Below are 24,379 nucleotides of genomic sequence, written 5' to 3' on the forward strand. Positions count from 1 at the left end.
TCCGTATTTTTAAACTATTTTCTTTAACTTACAGGAAGAAATAGGAACTATGTATAGAAGAAAGCTGAACTAACAAGACTGCTAACTCTGCCCATGGCCTGCCCAAATTAAGTATCTCTGTCAACTACTGCAAACGATGGAAATCAGGTTACTCCGCTCCCAACTGCTCACATTCAGCATGTTCTTGAAACAGATAAGCATTGGAAATTTGGCTTAAAGTGCAAAAAAAATTGAAAGAAACAAGATTAGTTTAACCAGCATGTATGACTGGCTATCTAAAAATCCAATTTTTAAGTTCCTGATTTGTGAACACCTTCACACCAAAATGAATGAACATGATCAGCACATACGGATCATCTTTACTTTTTTATGAAGATGAGCTATTGAGATAAATTACTAATCTTGGTCAATTGTGGCCTACAGCAAACATTTACTCTATATTAAAAAAAAACAAACCAACAAACCTATCAACAAAGGAATTCTTTACAGCTTTACCTTTTTAAGCTAAAATCACATCAGAGATATTAATGCCTGTACTTAACTACTAACTTTCATGGATGCCATCATAATAATAAAAACATGGTCGCTAATAACCAGTAATTCAAGAACAGCATCATTGTCAGAAAGTAATCTTATCTGTAATTTTTACACCTCTTCAGTATACTACTCTCAGGTTTTAAAGAAACCCGATTAAGTCAATTAAGCGTCACTGAGGATTTGAAACTAAAATTTTGTTACAGAATAACAGTTAATTTTTTGCATGTTACACCTACAAGTCTTTGACACTTCAAGTCCAAAATTTTACCTAGAATTAGAACATCAGGTCCTAGCACAAGATCAGAATATCTGTCTAGAATAAAAACCTTTTTCATCCTATCTGATTTAAAGTAAATAAAGTAGTTAATTAAAAAAAAAAAAAGAAAAAACTTAAGCAGAGCTAAATTACAAATATAATTTCTACAATAACAGCCAATATCTTCTGATAACATACAGAACTTGGAACCAGTCAGTCAATCCCACGCAACTATTCAATTGTGGAATGAAAGAACACAAAGTCTAGCAGCTAAAACTCACCTGTCAATGCAACTAGCATCAAATCACAGGCTGACAGAGTAGAAAGGCATTTAGAGAACACGAAATAAAACCTACCTGTTGAACATCCTGTTGAAAAACGCATAACTGAAGCCGCTGATGTAAGCGGACCTTTCGATGCTGCCAAATATTTTCCAGCTGGCGCTGGTGGTGCAGTACTTCATGGATGACATCCAGAACATGATGAACTGCTTTTGAGTAGTTGGCAGAAGCTGTGAGGGAATCAGAACTCCCGGGAGTCAAAGGTCTCTGAAGTTTGTCAAGCAGTGACTTTCCATCTTGGCTCACCTGACCACCAGAAAGGACAAAGAATTACTTGTCTTGCCAAAAGCTTGTTAGACTATTATTTCATTTCCCCCTCCCTTCCTTGTTTTAGATGTCTTTAAGAACTCCAGGAGCAGTGATGAGGATTTTTTTATTCCAGGCATGATTACATGCAGCTGTTATACAGGAAAATAAAAAAAAAAGTATATTCTCCCTCTATGTAAGACAATTTTAAGAAGTAGCACTCTTCTAAATAACAGCCTGTCCTTCTGTTTTTCAATTACATTAAGAGTGCTTTTCCTTTAAAGTGATTTTTTTTTTTTCAAACAGATCAAGCCTAAATTAGAATAAATATTCTTCAGCTTTTTCTCTAGTAAACAAAGCACCTAAAATTAAACATTTGCCCAGAACTATCCTTCCAGGAGAATCTCTCTTTTCATTAGTTGTGAAGGTGAAAAGGGAGGTTACTTTCTATAGGTTAACATTAATTTGATGAATACATTTAGACCAACAGATATGAACTTAGGACATGCTTTGATCTGACACAATTTACAACTTCTAAATTCTTCCTGTTGCTGGTAAGCCAAAGGCAAACTTTTGTTACAGCAAACTTAAACCCGATTAAATTACTTAAAACCTCTCCATGCAGCAGAGAAAGATACTCTTTTCCAAAATGTGTTTAACTACTGATGCTGATATGAAACATCACTTATTTCTAATAGTTGTCTTCTCCGATTCAAATCACAGCAAAATATTCAGATTTACCTTGCATGCTAATTAAAAAGCAGTAATCCTATCTTATCCGGTCACTATTAACATTTAGCACTTGCCAAGGCTGTTGAAAGCACTTTTCATTGGTGTTTAACTATTCTGTCACTTTTAGCATGAAGCTCAGAGAACTCTTACAATTCAGTATCATTCAGCTATCTGTGAAGAACTTCTCTAATAGCTCATCTAAGGCAGAAAAAAATTCATTCGAAACCACAAGACTGGAGTGTAAACACTAGTCTGAATCCATCAAATCAACACCATGTCAGAAACAGAAAATTTGTCAAGGCCTTCCCCCGGTGGCTATTTTCAACAATTTGTACTAACTCTAGGCACACCTAAAGTTTGCTATTCAGTAGACAAACAGATCCGAATTTAAATTCTTTTCTAATAATTAGTTTACAAGTGAGCTTATTTCTCAGTTCCTGTTTAAGCTTTTTCATTTTAGTAATAACTATCAACACAGAGAATGAAGCTCGCTTGGAAAAGTAGCTCCTATAAAGTCAAGTCAGATAGAAAAAGTGTATAGTCCATAGTAATTATTATAATGATGACTTTTTTCTTTCTATATTTAAAGCAATTATCTAGTAAAAGTCTTTCCAATATTCCAAGACAATGGACTTCAATTATCTATCCAGAGTCCATGTAATTTAGGGAAAAAAAAAATAAATTAATTGTGACAGCTCCTTGATACAATTAGTTTATTAGCTTTACAAACATGATCATGCACATTTCCTCTTTGGAGTTAACACAGTAAAGTTTTCTTCCTTTCCAGTGCATGAGTACCTTAAGATTTCAGTGAGATATATAACATCATTTATATATACAACTTCATTTATATATACAACTTCATTTAAAAGCACAGCTACTGGATCTTCAAGCATACCAGTTACTCAAGCTTGTAAGCTAGCAAGTTACTTTTCTAGTAATATACAGTAATTATCCTCAGTAAAATCAGACTGTCTAGTCTTAAAAGCATTTACTCTCTTAAAATTAGTCTTCTATTTTGCAACCAAGTCATGTTGTCAAGACATTGTAATCTAAAATGAATGACAAAGTGTTGTAATTTCCACAGTATTCCTCTATCACTCCACTGTTCATTCATCACAAAATGAAAGGAGCTCCGTGCTGCAACAGAAATGAAGTCATACATCTAATAATGATAAGCAATAGTTCTGCAATATCTTTACGTAGAAAGACAACTCCATCAATCTTCAAAAAGGAATAAGTGTTTAAATAAGGCAAAAATAAAACCTTCTGTCCAGAGGAGTAACACAACTTGTACATACACATACAACTATTTTTTCTGTACCAATTCTGGTTGCAAAAGGCAAAGCTAATGCTTTACCAGATAGGGAAAAGTAATGACTTGAAATCAGAAGAAAGGCATCTAATGTTTTGGGGGTTTTTTGAGCAGTACCAATGAAGATTTGAAAATCTCTAGCTATCTCAAAGTCAAAAGCTACAGCTTTGAAATCCTAAATAAATTTTCAAGGCATTTGCCAGAGCAATCCTATAATCTACACATCTAATTAATTTCATTATGCATCACCAGGAAGCAAACAGTATTTAACATGGTAATCTGCAGTACTTATTTACACTTAACAGCAGGCTCTAATTCAGTCGCATCCCTGATGAAAAAAAACACAAAAAAACCCCAATCTAAAACAAAACAAAAAAAGTCCTACTGTTTTCACTTCGATGCTTTGTAATCATTATTCCAGACAGCCCTAGCCTTCTTATTCCTTCCCACACTCTCATGGAGCATGCACCTCAGGTTGCCTCTCTTCATACAGATGTACTACAAAAGTGCTACATCTCTGTCCTTTGTTATACAAAAGGATAGTCCCAATGAAGAGAGGTTATAGTGAAAAGAAACTGTCCTACAAAACATGCTCTCAAGAATTAGTTAAAACAGGTATGTGTAGAAGATCACAAGGGTTTTTTTTCCCCTTTTAAATTTATTTCAAAAGAGTAAGAGCAAGACTTAAAACTTGACTTTTGAACAATAGCAGAGAAGTCTAATATACTAAAATAAAAAAGGTGCCTGGCACTTGGGTTTCCAACTATGCAACAAGTGATGCTAGTACACGACCCAGCCTTAACATCACACCATTTTATCAAGTCAGTAACCTAACGAAACAAACAAGACACTTACCTCAGAGTAAGCCAAGGTAATATGCTCATATATCCCTTGGTGATGATGGATAGCATCTTCTAAATCTTGTAGTTCTGAGGGAAGCTCCACCTCACCACAGGCTTTACACCATGAGTCCACATTGCTCATGTACTGCAACAGGGAAAAAATATTCTGCTTAATTTTGGGTTCTATCAATAAGTACACACACATTGGTAATACACAAAAGGACTTGCACCTATGTGACTGGTTTTTCAGTGGTTTTCAGCCACTGAAAACACTTCTTTTTTAAGGGAAAAATGTTAAAGGTATATCTCTCTGAACTGACCAAAACTAAGCTTATATCAGAATAGAAACAAATATTCAAGTCTGACAGTACTTGTCCTTTCAGTCATATGGAACTCTGAGCTGTTCACAGAAAGGCAGGCTTAGTTGCATGTTGGCAGCCTTTGGAACCAATTAGATTGTTGGCAATACTGATGCTTCCAGTTTACTCTTACTCCTTTTCTTGACTTTGCAGCTAAGAAAAAGTTTACTTCACCCTGCACCTATTATTTCAGATGCATGAAACCTAGTTAAGGTCTTATCTACACAAAGAGGTAAAACAAGTTCAAGTCTTGACCCTCAGCTCTTACCCATCAACTTCCTGTACAGATACTCATGGTATCATGAGATATCACCTCACCTTTTTAAAATCTTCAGAGGAAACCAAGTTACTTTGCATGTGTGCACACACATACACACACAAAGAATTAATGGTGAACTGTTCACTGAAACACTCCACAGGTGTCTTTTGCTGGAAAGAGATCATCAAGGAGGCAAAGGCAGTGTTAGAGCACAGCAAATTCACACTTGAGTCCCCAAAGCACTAACTTCTACATGCAGAGAAGCACTAAATCCATTTGGCAAGCTACTACAGCAGCAAGCATGTAGGGGATTTACAACTTAAGCGAGGGTCTCTTAGGACAAACACTGAACTTCGAGCACACAGCTATGTCAGCACAGCAGCTCAAGTCAAGCCTTTCAAGGGAAATTGAGGATACTGCAAAAGAATCTCTTCTGCAGACAATTTAAGTTATCTTTGAAGCTTAACCTCTCTTGACAGACTAGAAACTGCCATCATAGCTGTACGCACAGCAGAAGTTCCAGCAACTTATTTTTGACAGCTAGGGGTATGAATTTTATACCCTTGTTATGCTAGGAAAGGAAAGAGGAAAAAAGAACCTGTTTTTCTAGGACTTTTCCTAGCTGTTAAACTTAGTACAGCCAAGCACATGTGATAAACCAAATTTGTCCTCTATTAATCTCAAGTTCAAGTCTCAGAAATTTTAAAAGATCAAGCCACTTCGCTCACCACACGTATCATAATTCCTAGAGCACATGTACTCTTTTGAAGAAAAAAGTAACCCACAGATAATTTCTGGTACTCCATTACTGTTGGAAAGCTTGGAGGAAGCGTGGTAGAGTATTTCATTTTAAGATACTTATTTAATTCTCATTTCATCAAGGGACAATTTAAAAAATCTCTAACGTCAAGCACCAAACGTTAAAAGAAGCTTCATGTGGGACCACAGAGCTATATCTCTTGCACCAGTCAGCAGGCGTTGATAGCTGGGTGCAGTCTTCACTGTGTCTGGCAGTAGGCAGCGATCGCTTCCTGTCACTTGCAAGGGAACACAAGCATTCAAGAAGGGTGTGTTATTTCTTTGGCTGTTTATTTTTCAGTCATCTTTTCATACAGGTCAAGCATCACCAGCCTCTAAAGGGGTCATTCCTCTCATTCCAAGCCCTCTTTCCTTGAACTCACTCTCCACCGTTAATGAAACACCTAATATATCACAGCCAGGTATCTTACCAGCAACTGTGACAATCCATCATAGTTAATCACCAAATGAAAACCACAGAAGGAGCAATTAAAGAGTAAGTAAATTAATCCCAGCAGATGCTGCACTATTTTCTCTCCTTCTTCTCTTTCCTCCTGTTTACACTTACATTTAGTGCTTATTATAGTGGTATCTGTTTATATACTTTACTTTAGCCTGTCTTAAGGACAGTTAAACCAATGTCACTGCTAACATAATGAAAAGCAACGTGTATTTGCATTTTAATACAGTCAAATTTCTAATTTCTGGATATTTATGAAGTTGAATATCTGTGTAGGTATCAGGGGAAAAAAAAAATCCTCAAAATAAAGCGTGCTGCCTCTCTCAATTTCTGCAGTTATCAAATCCCAAGTGATTCCTTCATTTATTCCAAATTAAAGTTCTATCAGTCATGAGACATTTTCTTGGATCCAGTTTAGCAAGGCAAAGGAAAAAGACAAGTATCTACAGCAGCCATACAGCACACCAGAGCTTCAGTCAGCCATAACTATCCAAGAACCTCTGCTCTCCAAACTCACCAGAGATGTAAAGAGCAGACAGTCTGTAATATCAATGGATGACTCAACAGCACACACATAGCAACTCCTTCAGAACTGAATTCCCTTGAGGGGAAAACATGCTTTCACCATCAAGACTATTAACTTAGGGATATTTATTCCTATTTCCCCTATATATACCTCTTCTCTGGCAGTTACACATGGTTAATGACTTAATTAAAATAATTGGTGTAGGCCTAAAGCTAAAATTTTTTTTAATATAGGAGGAATCTCTTATGGGATACTAAGTAAACATCTCCCACTACAATTTCAGATTCAGAAGACAGTTAATTAACTTCTCAACTTTCAGGCCAGTTCAACTTAGTTTTCTACAAGCAATTACTATGAGTTAAATCTTGACAGTCAAGGACTGATTGGTGTGGAGGTGGTGAGGACAACAGAACAAGTGATGATTTCTGGATGTAGGATAGGCATTATAACAATCCTGACTATGCTACGTTTTTTCCTTTCTTTCATTCAACTTAAAAGCTTCATATAGTTAAGTATTTATGTCCACTTCATTTTGATTCACTTATCTAATTTGGCTAAGTTTTATCTTGCATTGATACGGGCAAGACATTTTGTGGAAAATATAAGGGCAGTGAGCTGTCGTAAGAAGAACAAGTTTTTGTTTGAAAGTTCACCTGAAATCATCAGAAATTAATGCTTTTGCTTTCTTGACGACTCTCTCTTGTACTTCTGTATAAATAAAAAGCAAACAGTACAACTCACCATTCCAGTATGGAAACTTTTGTTGGTACCCTCCTCATTCACTAACCTGTTCAGCCTTCTGATGGAAGATGGAGGACATATCCAGTAACGTGCTACGTTCATCCAAGGCTGCAGCAAACGCCTTCCATTCTTGCTCCAACTGACTAGCAATCTGTTTTATTTGCTGTGAAGCATAATGTCCAGACTCGACCAGGCGATTTGCTACGGACATGATGCGATTTATGTTTACATACACATTCTATGGAGAAGAAGGGAAAAATTAGTGGAAGTTAACAGACCACTTAAATACAGAGGCATAGTTGTAGACAATTCTTTATTACAGCACTGCTCAATAGACTGGTTTTATTTGGCAAGTTTGTGCATGTCTGACTTTGGAATCTAGGTGTATCATGTAACTGCCAATCTGTATTACCAACACGGGAGGAGGACAACTTGAAATGACCAGTCTCTCAAGCTAACGTTAGTGGTCAGCTGAAACAAAGTCATATTATATGAAGACCCATTATTACACTGAAGAGGAAAAGCTAACCATATGCTACAACCACCTCAATAATAACGTTTACAGATATTCAAGTCAAGAAGAATTCAGACACACACAATACAGAAAATTCAAAGTATAATTAGTAAGCACTTCATCTATGCAAGGTACGCACATGTGGAAGATCACTCTACAAATCTTTGCATCAACTTCTCAAAGTATTTCTACTTTCCAAGTAACAAAATACAGAACTCTGAGTTCTAAGGAGTTCAACAGTTTTAGATTTTATTTTCCTGCCACTATATTGCCTCAGAGCTAGCAGTGAAAAGTAGACAAAAAAGGTCTGCAGTGAAATATTTTTTCCCTCTTGTCTACACAGTGCTTTCTGGAATGCCAGCAAGCAAGAAAAGCCACGGAACAGTTAGCCACTTGTCAGCAGCAGCATCGCAACCTCCCTCGGTCAAGGGTTGAGGAACTGAGTCCAGTGAGCCAAGGGGGACAGAAGTGATTGCAACAAACCTCAGTGAGCACCATGGATCAAAAAGTGACAGAAGAACAAAACCTGAAATTGCTAGAAAACTGTAGGGTTATATTACTGTTGAGAGATGTGCTGAGCAGCCTGTTCCAAAATCTTACTATACTCCCATCAGTAAGATAGGTTAGGGGAGAATGCTGGCAACATGGACACCCAATGCCACGTAGATGCTGAGCATCTGAGGTGGAACGATTACCTGTCGGCTCCGAGCCACTGCCCAGACCAGCTGGAGCAAGTGTTGCAGTTTCTCCAGGCTTCACTGTGCTGACTCATCTGAGTGGTAATTGGCACAGGTCTCTATTAATTGTAACTGTATGCATGTATGCAAGCAGGAGCGTACCTGACACAGCCTACACCTCAGCTGGTCCACTTAAACTGAGCACTACAGTGTCACATTGAATGGTTTTCCTTCCTGCACAATACTAACTTTTCATTTTTTAGGTTATCCCACACATCTATGCTCTCCTGGTAAGCACAGCTGAACAACTAGAAGAGAACAAAACTGCTATTTCCAACAAATTTTAAAAGACTGGAGAGGATTTAGGAGTATTAAAGGGTATGCAGCATAACTACGAGACTGCTAAATGAATCCAGAAAGCCATTATATGGTCTTTACAGTGGTGTGAAAAAACACGTGTAAAAAGAAAAAAAAAATTAATAAAGGCTACATTAGACTGCCATTTGAACTGTTTGTGTATCATAATAAAGGCATTCTGGAACATCAGTTAGATATGAAGGACAGGGGACGATAAATGTCAAGTTAAACAAATCAAAACTGATCTGTGGTTAAAATATATTCATTTTCCCATGGCAATCTGGCTTCACAAGTGTGGAAGAATACCCCCTGTAGCAGTATGAATATTAATTAATATGCTGCCAGTTCAACACTTTCCAAGCTTTTTCACACTCCTTTCCTCAAAAAAAAAAAAAAAAAAAAAAAAAATAATAATAATAAAAAAAAAATCTTACAATAATCTCAACCTTTCCCACCCTCACTACCTGATAGATCTCCTAAAGGTTTAAGTTTCAGTATTTTAGAATGCAATCACCCAAAGGAGACAAATTTAGTTAAGGAGGAAAAGAATCTCAAATAGCAACTCACTACAACTGGACTGTCTTTAAGCGATCCTCAAAGGTTAACAAATTTTGTTCAGTTTTCTAAAAGGACAGGCAGGTCCACTGTCATTATATGACACATGAATATTTTGTGTACTCCTCGAAAAGCACTGTTTCAAGTAAGCTGGTGCTCATTCCCGAGTGACTGACATCTTACTTACTCATTGCACAGATTTACATCCTGGTTTTAGCTAAAGAAGCAACAGCTATCAGGTAATAACTGTTAAAGACTTATTCAGTCATCTCATTTACATCATATGAATCTGTATGAAACATCTGTGGCTTCTAAATGTGTATCAGCTGTTCAAAAAAGTAAAAGGCTAAAGTGATATTGCGTTTCTTTCATTGTGTTACACATGACTACTGTAACAAAACTAAAAAGGGAACAATTCCAGTTACTGCATTACAGTACGTATAGGAAGTACACGAACGTACTTAGTACGATTATTTTCTCTCACAATGCCCTTTAGCCAGAAGCTGAAAAGACACCTTACAATATCCAGAAAGCTCCTCATTGCAGAATTATTCCCTAAAGAGAGGGTACATATAAAAAAGTATTGCTCAGCAAGGCAACACAGATTAGAAGCCTAAGACAAGCTGTAGTGCAGTGTGTCATTCTTTGGTGTGTGTCTGCAAGGCAGATACACAGGGAAAAATACAGGTGACAGCCTGCCAGCTTAAATGAACGTCTATCACACTCTATACAAAATAAAGCTGGCAGATGCCCTGAAGGTTCTATTTTATTTCCTGATTTTCCCAGACCCATATAGAAAATGTTTGTTTAGCTCTAAGATTTCCAACAGTAGTTTCCTAACACAGAGACTATTAAGCTTTCAGTGTTAAAAACAGCCACCTCGGTGTCATGGTCCATAAGCATCCTAACCAGCACCTTTTATGCAGACTGTAGCAAGCCTGGGCTATTCCTCTGTGATGAAAACACTTTAGCAATGGAATTTCCAAATCATCTGCCACTTCACACACAAATGGCTACAAAGACAAGGGGGAGCATTACCATATGAAATAACACCTTCTTTAAGGATTTAAATGTTTTCTAACATCTTCTATTCTCGATCTTGCAGCAACAGTAAAACTCTCAGTTTGGGAATCCAGACTTAAAAGATGAGGGCTGCAAAACAACTAAAGGTATTACCGGATCTCTTCCCTTGGGAAAAACAAACAAAAAAAAACCAAAACCAAAACCAAACAAACAAAAAAAAAAAACAAAAAAATAACCACACAAAAAGAAAACAAAAAAAAACCCTCAGAAACAACCAAACACAAAAAAAAAACCCAAAACAAAAAAAAAAACACTGAAAAAAAAAAAAAAACCAGCAACATCAAGACTACAATTAAGGAAAGTATTTAATCTGTTCTTGAACTACAAAGATCCTCAAAATACTCTCAGGTAACTATTTAAACATTGCTATCAGCACTGGAATGAATGAATCATGATTTCACTCTAACTTTCTTCAAATTTATCATCTCTCTTTCCTACATTTTTCATGGTGGACTTGAGGAATCTTAACTATATAGCCCAACACCACCTTCTTTCCTCTCTTACTTTTCACTTACCTTCACTTTCTCACAGAACATGTCCATGCTTTCAACTTCTCCTTACATCATTTTCATCTCAATGTTCACCTTTACAACATGAAATATGAGGCTCTAAAAGGGACCTAATTCTCTAGTATGACTAACTGAATCAAAGCAATTTCTTTACAAATCTGAAGTTCAGCACCCCCAATAAGTATCAAGACAGAAATAAGATTTACTTCTTTGCAGTAACACCACTGTCTCCACTGTCTATTCCTTTAGTTTATGATCCATTGACATGAACATACTTGTTGCTGTATTAACACTTCACCAGCTGATTGCTTTTTAAAATCCGTTTATTTGCTTCTTCCTTCTTATGGGTTGCACATTGTTCTGGTTTTGTTTGGTGAGGGGGGGCCTAAGGTGGCAGCTTCTGTAGGAAACTGCTAGAAGTTGCTCCCCTTTGTTCAGTGGACTTGGCCGGGCCTAGGATGGACCCGCTGCTGGCCAAGGCCGAGCCAATTGGTAGCAGAATGTCCTGTGATAACGCCTCTGCGATAATGTATTTAAGAAGGGGAAAACGGGGCAGGGGGGAAAGGGAGGAGATGATGTGAAGCAGCTGAGTGGGGGCACAGAGGGGGAGGCACGAGCCTTGTGGGCCTTGCAGGCCTCACCCTCTGGCCTCCCGCCAGGCAGCCGACTGGGCCCAACTCGGCCCGGCCTGGCTACAAGAAGTGGAGAGGAGATGAGAAGTGAGTAAGATGTAAAAAGGATCCTGAGAGGCGTCTGCCAGCCTGTTGTGAGGAATGGCTGCAGACGCCAAGGTCAGTGAAGAAGGTCAGTAATGCGGCTCCTGACCAAGATTCCCCTGCAGCCTGTGGTGAAGACCATGGTGGAGCAGGTTGTCCCCCTGCAGCCCATGGAGGTCCACGGAGGGGCAGAGATTCACCTGCAGCCCATGGAGGACCCCACGCCAGAGCAGGTGGAGGCCTGAAGGAGGCTGTGGCCCATGAAGGGCCCACTGGGGCAGCTGTTCTGGAGGGACTGCACCCCGTGGAAGAGATGACCCACGCCAGAGCAGTTTCACAAAGGACTGTGGCATATGGGCGGGACCCCACAACGGAGCAGGGAAGGAATGTGAGGAGTTCTTCCCCTGATGACAAAGTAGCGGCATGAAACAACGCGTGATGAACTGACCGCGACCCCCATTCCCTCTCCCCCCCCCGTGCCGCTCGGGGTGGGGGGAAGGTAGTAGAGATAATGTTAAACCTGGGAAGAGGGAGGGGTGGAAGGAGGTTATCTTGTCCCCTGTCTCATTCTCCTTCTAGTTTTAGAAATAAATGAATAGTTTTCCCCAAGTCAAGTCTGTTTTGCCCCTAATGGTAACTTTAAGGATTTCTCCCCATCCTTATCTCAAACCTTGAGCCGTTTTTCTTATATCATCTCCCTCTATTCTCTCAGAGGGTGGGAGGAGTGAGAGAGAGACTGCATAGTCTGGTCCTGATAGGGGCTGAACGACACACATCTAGTCTGTTCCATTTCATCTTCTTAACTTTGGAGTGCTCCTCAGAAGCTGGAAATAGCCTGAACTCATTTTGCCTTTTCAGTCCCTTCTCAAGCTGGTCGCATCCAGATATTGTGTCGAAGCATTAACCACTCTGACATCAGAAAGATTCCCTTACGAATGTGCACTTAAAAACCATCCTCCCAGGATACACAGCTGTGCAATCCCTGAACTTCATGAACACCACAAATCCATGGTTTGCTTAAACTATGGTTATTCAGAACTATAAAAAACTTCACGGAATAAATTTTACCTACTTTATTGCCCTATCCCCATTTTGAGTCTTTACCTTGTCTATTAATGACGTTAGATTGGTTGGACAGTTGATGGATTTCAGCATTTAACTATTTATTTATTTATTTTTATTGAAAGCTACCCACTTGAGCAATCTATTAGTTTTAAAAACAAAACCCCACAAAGTAGACACGTCCCCTTCCCAAGAAAGAAGAGCCAGCTTACTGTTATACACCATTGTTCACAAAGTCTTCTGTGAAAATCTGTGTTTCAAAGCAATCTGAGAAAGAATGCACAATTCACAACCTATGGTCTTGCTTTCATTTGTTTAAGTCTCAGAAGACCCAAGGGAGTCTAGAATTCACGTGGTGCTTAAGTTCATCTCAAGTGACAACTCTGTATGGTTACAAAAATATGTTTAAAATAAAAGGCACATCAAGAGCGAAAAGTATCAGTAGTACAAATAAAGAAGAAGGAGTCACACTAGCTGTCAGCTAAGCTGATTTTACCTCACCTAACATTCTTAATGTTTTTATTTGTACCAGTCCCCGTGCTTGGATTTAAGCAAGCCAAGCACAGTACATCATCTTTGTAACTTCTAGCTCTGTAAACCCAGTGAGATTTAAGCATTGTGTTCGTACTTTTATTTTAAACTCCCAAAACTGTAACCAGTGCTCATCTCTGGCACTCTCTTTTTGGATAACATTATTTGATTACTACCTTGATAAAGTGATCTAGTATATGCCTGCTCTAAGAACAGTATTAATCAGCTTAGCAATATGCTTGCAGTTGACATAAGATTTTTTGAATTATGGCTAATAAAGACAGCTTCTACTGATGGTCCTAGCAGCCCCGAGATAAGAAGTAGCCATAACACACCCTTTAATAGTAGAATCAGCTTTCTCCAAGGAAAGCTTCTTTTCACCTACATCACTTTCCTATCATTTTGACCCTCGCCTGAGCAGTGAGGGGCACAATTAAGCTTTGATGAAAGCAAAGTCATTTGTTCTAGCAAGAGAAGAAGAGCAGGAGAAAATATTCAAGTAGATAAAATCCTCCTCCTCCTCCCTCGTACTTCACAATTGCTTTTGTTTCCCTTGTGTCCCTGAAAGCATATGGAAAAAGAGTGGACAGACACAGAATCAGTCTCTCCCACTCCTGCATGCAAGACTGACTAATTGTATAATCATGGGTACTTTGCTTTTGCAGTTCAAAAACTAGACAGATATTTTTTGTATTTGCAACTCCTATGATGCCTTATTTGCAAGTTTCTCCCTTAAAAGGTACCAAAAACTTGTTCTGAGAAGTAAAGCATTGGTTTAGTCACCCGAAGAGGAACTTCAAGCTGAAACTGAGTATTGCTTAACTCCAGTAAATCTTAGGACTTGACAACAGCAATTTACTGTCGCTAAAAGCAGGCCTTTTAAATGGTACTATAAAACCATTTCTATCTTTAGAGAAGAGAATCATTTTCAGTTTATTTTTCCCCATATTTAGGAAAGATAAGATCTACTTGCCCTGTAAAGACACAGCCTTCACATATATCAGGGCACAGCCTCTTGACTCCAGTATCAGCAAGTCACACAACTACAGCTGCACATGTGAACTATCTTTCAGACAGCAGCCTTTTTAGCCACACGAACCTGTATGTTAAGCCATGGTAAGCAGATGTACGTCCATCTTCAAAGTACATCACTGCACCTACCCAGCTTTTCTCTGGGACAGTTTCATTGCAATGAGAGCCAGTCTGTGCATTAAGTTTAGAACTTTTGTGAACTTCCTGCTGTTACCTTGAAGTCCAACCACGAGTCTATCACATACTGAATACACAAGTTTCCTATACATACTGCTTGCTGATTAAACTGGTGAAAGCACAGTTAAATTTCCTCCCCCAATGTATTCCTTACCTTTTTGTTTTACAACATTTGGCTTAAACTTCCAACTACTTTGTGCTGCAATACTGAAAAATTAGATTCTAAAAATGGCAAAAAGACATTACAAGGAAAAACGAAATATCCAGCAAATCCTCTTCGTTCTTGATGTAACCAACTCCTGTCCATGACAGGAACTAAGTAGCTTTCACAACAGTTTACATCCAGGTGTCACATTTCAGACTGGAAGACCAGATTAAAATTTTGGCATCTCACCCAAAAGCCGTCGCTCTTTCTCACCCGAGTTTGGCATAAGCAGCTGCAGAAGTTGCCTTCCTGCACCTCTCAGAAAGTCAAGCTGCTACTTGGGAGGGAAGGGGAGACGGGAGAGCCAGCTATTGACAGAGGGTAGCACCTGCTGTGAAGGGAGCATGTGCCCTGTGGCAACCACAATGTGTTGAGAAAAGCAGCTGCAACATCAATTATCAGGGTTAAGTTGTGAGCAAGTGCATGAGGTCGCATGGGCAGCATTTCTGCTTTGAACAGCCCTTCCCCACCTAAAGTAAGCCTAAGGAAATTGCCTGGAAAGTAAGATCTATTAGGGTCCAACAGGGCCCCAATGAAAAGCCTTCAAAATCTGCTGCATATAATAAACCTAACATGTAGTTACCACTCTTCCTTCCTCTACCCCATCCAATCGAATGCATTTGCATGGTTGTAGATGGGTTAAAAGTTAAATTCCATCTCTAGTGTTACAGCATTCACATAAGAGATCTTAAATCAATTCTGATTACTGAAGAGTTACACAGACAGGAACAGTGAACAAATAGTAGCTTGTTAAGCACAGAGTGCACGTGAAGAGTGGTCAGGGAGAAGCTGAACATACTCACAGGAGTTAAGATGGCCCGACATTTTTCCAGTTAAAATCTAATGAAAAATAAGGCCTGCCAAAATTCAATCAGCTCGCTTCATTTTTTTTTTTTAATGTCACATTCAGTCTAATTTCCCCACCTAATCTACATGTAAGGCTTTTGCCATTTAATCAAATAAAACCCAAAAAACCTAAAAGCTTCTTACGTGAAAATCAGGGACTGATCATTTTGAATTTGTATTTTCCTATTCTGTGAAATCTATTCTGATTTCTTGGGGGCTGTGCTACAGAAACACATTGAAAAACTGCAGGTTGTTTTTTTTCGTCTTGAATATTTGGGCTGTTTCATCTGCCCTAAATTTAAGCTGCTCCTTGCATGCTTCAAGAACTCATTGTACAGGCTGAGAAAAGTCCTCTGTAATTAATGCATGTGACTACTACAGGCAAAACAGAGATTAAGAGCAAAAACAGAACAGAAGGGATTATGCTACATCACTCAAGTGCTTCCTACTGTTGATAGCATCTGAACAGTATGGAAGCAGGGGAGGAAAAAAAAAAAAAGGTCAACCAATTTGAAGAAAAGAGGACAACAGTGACTAATACCAGGACAGGCTTACAGACAAAGAAGAATTTAACCTTTAGAGTAGAAGCCCAAGAATTGTCTGGAAGGCCATTTAAAATTACTAAGTTCCAAAAGTCATCTCATATCAATGACACCTACTGTCCTTCTGTGTTTCTTTCTGCTCTACTTCGTATGCAGAGCGACGAGCAGCAGCAATGAGGTACCCCATAACAGAGCAATTCCCTGTGCCCATGGAGTAAACCTACACCTTCCAAACCTAACGGTCAAAGTTACATCCACATATAATGTTATATAACTTAATTACAATGTTGCCCAGCATTTGCCTTACTCTTTTCAAAAAGTTCATATTGAATTTTATTTTTTTAAACTTTTGCAAACATAGCTGAGTTGCAAAAGAAGATGATATACCTTCTCTCCTTGTGTCTTCTACTGCCTTAACTCTAGCAATACCATACATAAGAGCTGCCTTAGTAGTTCTTCCATTATTTCAGCAAGATGTATAACGTAGGTAAGTTTACTTTGCCACTCTCTCTTTCCATAATTACTAGTCCTGCCCTACAAAAAATCTCTTGCAACAGCTGATTGTTTTGACCATACTTTAATTCAGTTCCCATCTTTGGACTGCCAAGGATGTTAATTTCTAACAAGAGTGGTAGTGTTCTTCCCTCATTTAGCTGATGGCCAGGGACTGGACTTAGGCCCAGAATGCCAAAGTTATTTAAACACCTTCAGTCCTCCTAGTGAAGACAACCTAAAGTGTACTTGAAAACTTAGTTCTCGTGTCCAAACAGCAATTTATGATCTGAAAATAAGCAGCTTTCACTCACTGCCAGCTAAAATACAAATTTTTAACTACAGCCTACTGATAGTGCATCCTAAGATCATACTTGACAAAAAAAAAATTGTGCAGTTTAGCTCCATCCTACTGTCCCAGAAATGAGTAGTGTGTCTTCTTAAAAACATGGACAATTACTATACCAAGCTCAGCTCTTGATCACTGCTTCTCAGAACTTTTTGTCTGATCAGAAGAACCTGAGAGCTACTTCTTTCTGTACAGAGCACTACATTCCTTATTACACATGATTCCCTGAAATTTCCTAAAAGACTCAAAGCAGCACACAAACACACACCCCAGGTTCTAGAAGTCTGGACGTTATATTTGAGAACTGCTGAGGTGGTGCTGAATACTGCCATTGGCCAAAAAAAATTCTGTTGCTTGGTCACAGTACCTCTGTATTTGGCTACCCTTTATTTTCCTCCTTTATGTTTTATAATTTCACTGCTCAAATACAAATTTGCACTATTTGTAACGGAAGGAATGATCTATGTGTATGATGTACAAATTCTGCCTTAACATAGAGCAAATAGACTACGTGTCAGTGCTGTAAAGCGAGGTCTGTTCTTACCATACAGTTCATGGCAAAGTGATTGTGCTGTGTCTGAAGCTCCATTGCGTGAGGGTGACTGGTTCCGATTTCCGTGTAGCTGTTCAGAAACAGACCTTTGTTGTGTGTGATCCAGTCAAACATCTACAAGAAAATATTAAGGAAAGAGAGAAAAAAAAAAAAAAATCACTAATTTGTTATGGCAGAAATCACAGACAAGTAATATGAGAAATCTGTGAACACAGAAGACAGAAAGAGTCTAAGGCCATGAAAATTAATACTGATGCTCTTCTCACTTTAAGTTACTGTACGTTTTAACCAAACCATTGCTGAAATTTGACTTTTTGGACCAAACAGGTGAGGCTGTTACATCTTTACTACAGGTGTTAATCTCAACAAGCTACAGTAAAGTCATAATCATAAAGTCATAAACTTCATTACTACAAAGAAGTGATCGTAAACAAACAGGCTCAGAGCACAGCTCTGAGTTACCAAGCTTATACATTCTCCAGTGTCAGTATTTCATGATGTCAGCACCTTAGTAATTTAGAATGAAAATGACAACTCATGGAAATGAAATATAAATTAATTCTTGCTGATCAAGTACTTCAGCAGCACATTTAATATGTTTAGCTCATAACTTTATAGCAGATTTGAAAATAACTTTTCTATTGCTAAACAATTTTAAAAACTATACTTGAGCATAAAGTTACACATTACCTTCTTCTAGACAACTTTAAAGATTATCTTTGAACACAGCTGTTGTGGTTCAGGGTTTTTTTTATTTTTTTTGGTGGGTTTTTTTTTGTTTGTTTGGTTTTTCTTTTAAGAAAAAATATTTTAATATTCAAATAAATTTTAGGAAAGACCTTATCTGAAAATGACCATCAATGGAGACAGGTAAGTATGTTAATAGTGGCACTGGAAGTCAAAGTTTTCAAAGACCAAGCAACACAGCAAAAGGCTAAGTTTAACACACACCCTCCAGTGGTTTGAAATCTTTGCTGTATCTCTGCTCAAAAGACCCACCTATACTCTCTGGACAAGCTGAAAAAGATTGTTCAGAACGAGATGGTAGCAACGAGCAGTAAGTACTCTCATTTAAAGATCTTTCAAAACACAGTGGCTAACAGAGTAGTATTGTCAAATCCATTATTCCACCCAGGCACTTGCCATCAAATTATAAGTAGATCACAATACAGCAAGGACTGTAAACAACAAGTTTAAAGAGCCCAGACAACTGAGACAGCTGATCACATACTCCTGAAATTTTCAGTTTCTTACCTAGACTACAGTGAAGACACGTCAGGACATTATTCAAAATAGACACTGGTCCTGCTTGTGACCACATTTCTCTACATATTCTGACTTTTCTGCCTTCAGATACCTACAGAGTGACTCCAATCAGATTCCCTCCCACCTCGTACCCTTTTTGTCTTCTCCTGAACCAGCCCAGATTTCTTGAGCAAAGCTGTGCAAGTCCTCCAAAATGAACATGTTTATTCCTCCCTATCCAATATACTTTATTTTTCCAACAAAGATCCAGCCCTTTCCAGCACCTAACTAAATCACGTAGACATGCGCTAATAAAGAAGCTCCACGCTATGAAATCTAATCTGACAGAAGCAGTGAAATAAGGGCTGCAAGTAGATTAAGGCAAGGGCCTTAATCCAAAAGTGAGTTGGGATACTACACAAACCTTCTTTTTAAACTTTTTCTACTGGTTGATGAGAGAATAAAGTCCCAGGTATGCTAGCTGCTGTCAACTCCATTTTAGGTCCCTAACATTTCCCTCTATTTTGAAAGAAAGATGCATTAATTTAATAAAGACGTATTCTTGGAATCAGGAACCTACAAAACACAGATAGAGGCTTAGGCAAGCATATGGTAGGACATCAATCCCACAGTCTCAAGCATTTACAAGAAGTTTCTTAAAGCCCAAGTTATGTAGGCAACGTTCAGATGAGTAAATGAGTTATCTTTCAGTAATACGTGAGCATTATCAAGATATATTTTGTTCATGCTGTCACAAAAAAGTAATTAAGTGGCTGAAAGGTTGCTAAAAAGCATTCTGGGCCTGAAAGAGCAATACTAGACCAAGAGCTTGTTATTTTCTAAATAATTTTATAACTCTAAAGTTGCTTGACCAGATTTTTTCAACTCTTTACACACCCCTACTACATTCTGCTATACTCATTCAGTAAACACTTACATTAAATGGTACTTTTAAAAAACTATTTCTTTTTTTAAACACAGCAGAAAACACTAAGAGCAGTGTAAAGAAAGTCCCTGAGCTGAAAGTCCCTGAGTCCCTGAGGGAAAGTACGGGGGAAGAAAACAGAGGAAGAAGGAGGAAGGAGAAGCATTTTATGTTTGCTCTGGTTTTACTCTTCACCATGCACCTGCTTACGACCACTGCTGGAGAGCAGCATACCAGTTTAACACAAACCTTTAGTCTCACACAGTTCAGGCTTTCTTACATAAATTATTTTAAGAGATCTGGCAAAGATCATACTTACCACTTGACTGCATAGCCTAGTTCCTTCTTCTCTGTCAGAGAAAAAAAAAAAAAAACCACTCTTCCTTAAAGCTATTTGTTCCACGGTAACAAGTTAGTAATAAGGGATTGCAAAACCATTCTGTATGAAAGTAGATCTTATTTGAGCTCATCTAAAAGTGCACTGCCTGCCATATTTTCTCTTCAAATTCCATTACAATCAAGGGCTTTCTCATTTGAAGGGACTGGTTAGCCTGAAACATTCTGAGATCACTCAGTCTCCTGTTAACGACATATGCACTGTCAGAAGAGATACATCAGTTTCTAGCCTGGGATTTTACATCCTGCATCGATAAAGCAGTTCCCCATGTCAGCCTCTTCAGACTTGGTTGACTGCCTGTCACTCAAATCCCCAGGGTCAGTCAAAAGGAGACTGACGCATTCCTTACTCATCTGTATTTAGAAAGTATATAGCACTCATCTTTACTTGCTGCATGCAAAAGCATCCGTCTGGAGCAAAAACTTAAAAAGCTTTGAAGTCACCACCACTTAACATTTTCTTCAGTGAGAGCTACCTGTGTCCTTTACAGCTTAGAATTACTACCCCATCCCATTTACTCCAGAAGACTAAGAGTCACTCGCAATCAAGAAATCCTTTATTTCTCATTAAAAGGCTAGTGATTAACACTAAAGACAAAAATTACTATTTGCAGTTATCCTTGGTACTTCTTTCAAGCCCATCGAGCTTTGTTCTCATCAATGGCAGCGCCCATTTATACTCCTCACTCTCAATCCCTTACCTTTTCAGCATCCTGCTCAAACAGCCTGAGCTGAAAACATTGGTCCAATTTCAATTTCCGCACATGCCACATCTGATGTAGATGCTGTCGTGTTGAGTGCAGCCTGTCCAGCATGGTGGATACTTTGGGTAAAAGGTTCTGTAAGTCTGCATTCCCTGACCCAGAGTTCTTTTTGGGGAAGCTCTCACTGCTCTGTATCCTCTGGAGCAGCTTTTGTCCTTCCACATCAAGGTCCTCAATAGGGGCCTTAATGACTTTCTTTTTTAATTGTGAATGCTCCTCTATCATACTGCGAGCACCTTCCAGGTCCTGAGGCATTTCCTTTTTTGACAATATATCCTGCAGTTCCTCCAGTCTGGACAGCATATGGGTTGCATTGCTAATGTAGTCCTCAAAGGCAACTCTGATTTCTATCCATTCCTCATGGTTGTACTCCAAACAGCCATCAAATTCTGGGGTTAGCTGAGAAGGATCAACTACTTTGGTAAGGCCTTCTAGAGACACCATATTTGTCTAAAAAAAAAAAAAAAAAAGAAGCTGTTACTGAAATGAATCTAGTTTTTGTTTTTCTCTTTTTAAGAGCTGATCATTGTGCTCATGAAGTCCACATGACTTAATTTTTCTCATACACTTTCAAATATAAATTCTGATCAGCCTTCTGTCTTGCAGACATTTCCCCAAATGAGAGAAATATTTTATTTCTTTCTTACCTCACTACACTTAAGGGAAAAACAGCAACACCCTTTTGACTACTGTTTTAAGTTTTCACTTTGTGTACTGTAAATCAGGAGAAGGATAGCAGCGAAGTTCAGCTGGCTGCTCTCCTCTGCACAGGATGCTGGTGATATCATATCTTGCAGACCAAGACAACAAACATATGAAACTTAACTTTTTACCACTAGGGGTAAAATTCTAATTCCATGTTTCTCACACTCAGAAAAAGAATATAAATGACAACATGCACACCTACCGAGGCTAAGTACATAAAGAAAACCACATTCCGTCTAGTACCACTGGCCTAATGTACTCCTCCTCTCACCCAGGATATAATTTATCTGAGATTTTTCAAGAATGCTGTTCAGTAGCAAGCACATTTAAAACCATAAAATAAATTTAAGTTTGTATACCATAGGGAAAATTACCTCAAACTCAAACTTAGAGCTGCCAAAGTTAGTCCTCTGTTTCTGCCAGAAATTGTCTGGCTTGATTATCAGTGCAACATGAATACAACATGGAAAGGATTCCTGTAAAATCTTCAGCAGAGGCTTTATAGAGTCCCATTTTGACCCACGCATATCTACAATGACGGTGAATCCTCGTTTACATACTTCCTCACTGCAGAAGAAAAGAAGAAAGAGTTATCAAGTAAGTGTTACGACCTCAAATACAGCACTCTGCTGCACCACACGGCCTAATGATCATGGTCTCCGCAGCTAACCGTCACACCTTAGGGTCCTCACTGTTGACTAGCTGGCACATACAGCAGATCTCATGAACCTCTCAGGAAGCTTCTCTCACCCCCTTGCCAAACTCATTGTGGATGGCAGCTTTACACCTGTTGCTGATTTGATAATCTGCTTTTATCTCCTCTTCCGTTTTCAATGTTTATACTTACGATGACTCATCTTCCAGTCTTGTTTCTCCTTCATCTTACACACACATTAAACACACCATTTACTGAAGCAGTAATATCTAATTCATTTTCAATGGACTCTTCAGAACACACACACAATTTACTGATGACAATATTCATGCCCTTCTAGTGACTGAAGGGATTCTCTACAAGACAGAAGATGACATATTGTTTTTACGTACCACTTCTGCAACTTTTACAAACTGTCTCAGTTCTAGTCCCATATTATCTGAGATTTAAAGAGTCTCAGTCTGCAGAGGGGAAAAAAAACCCTTTATTGACAATTCCTTCTGTAACAGGATTGATTTGTGGATACTTAATGGATAAAAAAGCATCTTATGGCTGTGAAGAAAACCACATCAACCTGTTTCTACAAAATTAGAGCTCAATTTTGCTGTCCAAAAGTTGACAGAACTTACACCCAAATTCTCTGGCAACTCTTCTGAGAATGGCAGATTGAATTTCTTTTCATCAGTACCTTTTGTACACTTAGTGCTTGCCACTGATCAAAAGTGGCAATCACCCCCAACACAAGAAATTTTGATTTTGTTCCAGTAGCTGCTGCATGACCTTGTTAATGCAGAAAGGCAAAATATTTCAAAACCAACTATCAAAAGGGACCAAATGTTGATTGTTTGAGTACGAGTCACTTTCAAGGATGTGACTAATGTAAATGCAATTCTGGAGTCGACCTGATGAGGTTTTCAGAGTGTCCGAGAAGTAGTGAAGCTTCACTGGCATACTTTACACAGTCTCATTGGCTACACTGTAGAAAGATGAGTTATAATTGATGCAGGAGAACTTCTGACAGAAGTGGTAACGCAGGTTCCTTAGAAGAGGAATTTTTTTTTAAAAGTTAGTTTAACAAAAAGAAACAAAACAACACCACAAGAAACAAAAAACCACCACATCATCTAAAAAAGGAGTTTATCAAGATGTATGCTGGCTGTCCCACCTACCCATAGGAATGCCAAAAATGGCAACAGTAGCAGGAAAATACATTAAAATTGACTAGCTTGGAATACATGTAGGCTACAACGTACAATTTTCTGACCATGGTGAAAATGTTTTCTAAAAGCCTCCCAGGATTAAAGGACAAAACCAGCTACTGTTTCAAAGATACACCCATTATTGAAAGGCTGCATGCTATCACAGGAGTGCTGCTCAGTCCATCCCTATCCTACCACACAAATAAACCATTGCAAGAGGAGGAGTACTTGCCGCTAATTCACGAGGCACACATCTACTGGGGTGTACAAAGTAGCCCCTCATCATGTGATACAATGAAGACGTGTCCTACTGTCATGTGGTCCCATCATCTGACAAAGGATTAATCCCTTTTGGCCAAGGATCACAAAAATTGTTCTAGGAGGCTTTACTCAGCCAAGATCAAAGGTCATCTGCTAGGTAAACCTGAACTACACTAACACCTGGTCCAGTCAGCACTGATGACTTAAATTGAGCAATATTTTTAAATCAAGTAAACTGTTAAATTAGTAAAATTGTGAGAGTGAATTACCCTAAACACTTAGATCTCTTGCCAAACAACTGATACCTCCAAATCTTCAACTACCTAGAGTAACAGTACTGTAATAAAAGATCAACTATTTGGGGCTATTTGTACCAACTGGGATTTCTTAATTACCAAGAGCTGTTGTGACCAATCCCTAAAACATTACTTGTATCAAAGTGAGTCTTGCTTTGAGTAGAGTTCCCTTTGTTCTCAAAGCTTTGCCATGCTTGCAGAGACATAAAAACCTACACTAACTTTTTTTTTTATTTTAAATCTCTGTGCTAAACTAACATACATCTTTTGCTAGAGAACCGCTATATTTTGCCAGATGACCTCTAGAAAAATCCCTTGGAC

At 38.5% G+C, this 24,379-nt stretch overlaps 1 protein-coding gene across 2 annotated transcripts in view; it reads right to left on the reverse strand.

Moving 5' to 3' along the window:
* TRIO (trio Rho guanine nucleotide exchange factor) overlaps positions 1-24,379 on the reverse strand; it is a 254,473-nt gene that overhangs the window by 146,745 nt on the left and 83,349 nt on the right. For both annotated transcript variants that reach the window (XM_086740366.1, XM_086740365.1), the window contains exons 4-9: positions 22,022-22,214; positions 20,880-21,392; positions 17,604-17,726; positions 7,459-7,650; positions 4,283-4,414; positions 1,150-1,380 (exon numbers count right to left, since the gene is read on the reverse strand). In XM_086740366.1, coding sequence (XP_086596492.1) covers positions 1,150-1,380; positions 4,283-4,414; positions 7,459-7,650; positions 17,604-17,726; positions 20,880-21,392; positions 22,022-22,214 — 1,384 coding nt within the window. The remainder of the gene's footprint in view (positions 1-1,149; positions 1,381-4,282; positions 4,415-7,458; positions 7,651-17,603; positions 17,727-20,879; positions 21,393-22,021; positions 22,215-24,379) is intronic.

Source organism: Chlamydotis macqueenii, chromosome 2, assembly GCF_036417535.1.
Source record: "Chlamydotis macqueenii isolate bChlMac1 chromosome 2, bChlMac1.mat, whole genome shotgun sequence".
Taxonomy (NCBI): domain Eukaryota; kingdom Metazoa; phylum Chordata; class Aves; order Otidiformes; family Otididae; genus Chlamydotis; species Chlamydotis macqueenii.